Consider the following 3,382-nt stretch of genomic DNA (forward strand, 5'->3'; position numbering starts at 1 on the left):
TGTCCAAGCAGAAAGGGGTCATGAGAGATGCAATGGTTTTTGTTATGGAAGCTTGTAGCTTTGCAAATTTTCAAAAAAACTAAGGGTGGCATAAGACACGATGGACATGTATATGTCGTGTCACCAGCTTTATCTATTTTCGCCACATTAGCGTATTCAGGTTAACATCAGATTCTCGAGTCACGTTCTTTTATTTCCTTGCAGATATGACACAAGGTTATATTCCTCGTGCGCATGCTAGATTTCAACACTTAGGGTATTCAAGTTTTGCGATGGTTTTTATTATGCAAGCTTGTAGCTCTGCAATTTTTCGAAAAAAGTGAAGGCATAAGATATGCTAGACATGTAAATTTCGTATGACCAGCTTTATCTATTTTCGCCAAAATAGCGTATTCAGGTTACCACCAGATTCTCGAGTAAGGTGCGCATGCTAGATTTTTAACACTTCCTAGGGTATTCAAGTTTTTTCTCTTCCTGTAGAGGTAGCTCAAAAGGAGTTAATCACCATAATAATAATATTCACAATCTTAAAATTTTTTGTTCGTCGAAGAATGTTAAAAATTACTTGGAATAGGTTTCTTTGAGAAGTTCCAGGTAAATATTGAGTGGTAACTCAAGCTTCATTCGGCCGTGATACAGAACAGTTGGAAATGACTGCGTTTTGAAGGCTAGTTTCCAACGAAACGTTTTTCGAAAGTTTCTATATTTAAGTGGTTTCATTTGCGTGAGAGGAAGAACTTCACTAAAAGATGCTAATGCGAACTGCACCTGGTTAAATGAAAATCGTATAGCTGAAGATACGGGTGGAAAAATATTTAGCTACTAGCAGAAATCGTTATTTTGCAAAGCAGTCGATTTTGTTGGGTAACAAAATGATAAAATCAAAATTAGAAGAGAGAAGAAAGAAATAAAAGATGTTTAATGCCAAATTAATTATTCATTCCATCAGTGCAAATCATGACTTTTACGATCTAGTCACACTCTTCTATAACTGATAGCATTCAGAATTGATATGCAGATAAATTTTAGCGGAGGAAAAAAGTTAGGGAATCATCGTAGGTGGATTGTAAGGTTGACAGCTTAAGAAACTCGCTCTTCGCACTGGCGCCAAGAAAATAACCTTTAGCTATCTATGCATTTCCAGAGAGCTCAAAAGCTATATGAAAAAGTAAACTCTTAAAACTATTCTTAAAAGTTGATGTCGCAGTAATATATAGAGAAGTTGCTAGACTTAATGACAGCGGCGGATTTTTATTTCTACACCCTTTTAAACAAAAGTAGCCTTAACTTTGAAAATAAAGGCAAATGAAAAAGGCCGGACAGCTGTGTTTCGAAGGAGGTATTCTACAGCCTTGTCGCTAATCTTCAGTCAATTCTGTCACAACAAGCGCGTAAACAAACCCAAAATGTTCCGCAACCCTTCCCGGCCAAGAAATTCACTTTGATCAAGAAAGAGACGAAAAATCATTTCTGATCGCGACATCTAGAAAATACCCTCATAGAAAGTCAGCAACAATGTTCTTTGACCATAGCCTATGACAACTTGAAATATACGGAAGTATATAAGTCAGCGCGAAAACCCTTCACGATGTCATATATCTTTCGGGAAGCAACAAAATCTTCCATTAGAGGCACATGAGTTTCAACATTAAATAGTGCGATTTATTTGAACCAAGAAAAATCCGTCAGCAGCGTTGTTATTATGGCCTCCTCCGTTGTTATTATGGAAAGCAAGCGAATAGCGTGATGCAGCCAGCCGAGAGGACCGAGAGGACATTACCGTTTAGCCAATGACGTAACTCGTTCGTCATGTTACTCATAGTTGGTTTCACCTCATTAACTTTCTTTGTCTTCGCAAAACATCTATCTAAGGTTATTCAATTTATGTAGCGAAGTAAATATTTTGCGTATTTTTGGATGGTGGAACTGACTTCTGCCAATAAGGCAAACTGGACTGCTTGATTAAAATCCCGTTATCAAATAAACTATAGCACATTTTGACTGACGCATTTTTGTGAAGAATGTCGACTAAGAAAGTAGTGAATTTTCTCCTAGCTGAGGTGGTAAAGCGTTTCTATGCAGCTGCACACATCTTGGATCGCCGGTGATTAATATATGTACCAGAACTTTTCATTCACTGAGGCTTGTGTCAGCGAAATGAAGACTAAAGCACTTTGTGTTTTTGCTCTGTTCCTTTCTTCGATGTTAGTTGAGGGCATCATACTTAATCCTCCCTGCATTGCGCCTGGTGATTGCGATGGAAAAAAAGTACATGAATAAGTAGAAATCTCTTTCGTTTTCAATCCATCTAAAATGTTTTAGATGGTGTTAATATTTAATTTGAGTTGAATTTCCTGAGTGGTTCGATTAGGAATGGCAATGTTTTTCTTTTCAAAAGGAGAATTTTCAATAACAAACACTTATTAGTGAGCGTAGAAATACCTTATCTATGTATTAAGTCATGTCAAAATGAGCTGGAATCTTTCAATAATGTTTTTCTTTATCATTTCATTCATGTCATTTTTTGAATGATCCTGGTTGTTCAACTCAGTAATTTTTTGCACTAAAAGCCGCTTTTTAAAAATTATTTTAGGACGAGCCTAAAAAATCTTCAACGGAAAATGTTGGAGATAACGGAGAGGCTGGAAATTTGGAAATGATGAAGATGAACATCCGTAGACGCTTGGAGGAGGTAATTACAGGTTTTTAATCTATCGTCTCTTCGGTTTTTCTGGTTAAGTCAGTATCCAAATAGTTGAATTGGAGGAAGAAGTCATTCGGTTCTTTTCATGCATTTTACTCCAAATATTCGTCAGAGCTTAAAGGTCTTGTTTTTTTTATTTCTATGTTTTCTAATAAATTTGGTGAGAAATTTTAGGATTATGTTTGTTGAATCTTTGTAGGCAAAACGTGAGCAACAGTACAGGAGAGAAATTTGCTCACGAGCCCGTGAGCTGAGATGTGGAATGGAACAAAAGAAATAGGTTCACTGCAGTGAAGACTACACAGCTAACTTGAACTTAAAGCATAATTTCATTCTTAAATGACGAAATTGAGATGTAGATGCTTTAGCCGCTATCATTAATATTGTATTCTGTGAAAATCAATAAATTGCTTGAACTCAATAAAGGCTGTGGTCCATATGGTGAATATGTACGATTCGCTCTATTTGTTGTTGAGCCCTAATATTTTAAGTGGCCCGCCAGGGTAATGTGAAGACTCTTTAACCCTTTAACTCCCATGACTGACCACGACACATTTTCTCCTCACGATTTCAATACAATATCAAACAAACAACTAATGAGAATAGGGAAAATATAATTTAAGCAGATTATCAGTTGACCCAATATCAATTTCTCCAAATTACCACCATAAAAATTGT

General features: G+C 36.3%; 1 protein-coding gene across 1 annotated transcript in view; it reads left to right on the forward strand.

The window, feature by feature from the left end:
* Positions 1-3,129, forward strand: part of LOC113683430 (uncharacterized) — a 14,434-nt gene extending 11,305 nt beyond the window's left edge. Inside the window, exons 4-5 of the mRNA XM_089205710.1 lie at positions 2,594-2,692; positions 2,904-3,129. Of these exons, the coding sequence (XP_089061836.1) occupies positions 2,594-2,692; positions 2,904-2,984 (180 nt within the window). The 3' untranslated portion in view covers positions 2,985-3,129. The remainder of the gene's footprint in view (positions 1-2,593; positions 2,693-2,903) is intronic.
* Positions 3,130-3,382: the final 253 nt, after the last annotated feature.

This window comes from Pocillopora damicornis, chromosome 4, assembly GCF_964200805.1.
Source record: "Pocillopora damicornis chromosome 4, jaPocDami1.2, whole genome shotgun sequence".
NCBI lineage: Eukaryota > Metazoa > Cnidaria > Anthozoa > Scleractinia > Pocilloporidae > Pocillopora > Pocillopora damicornis.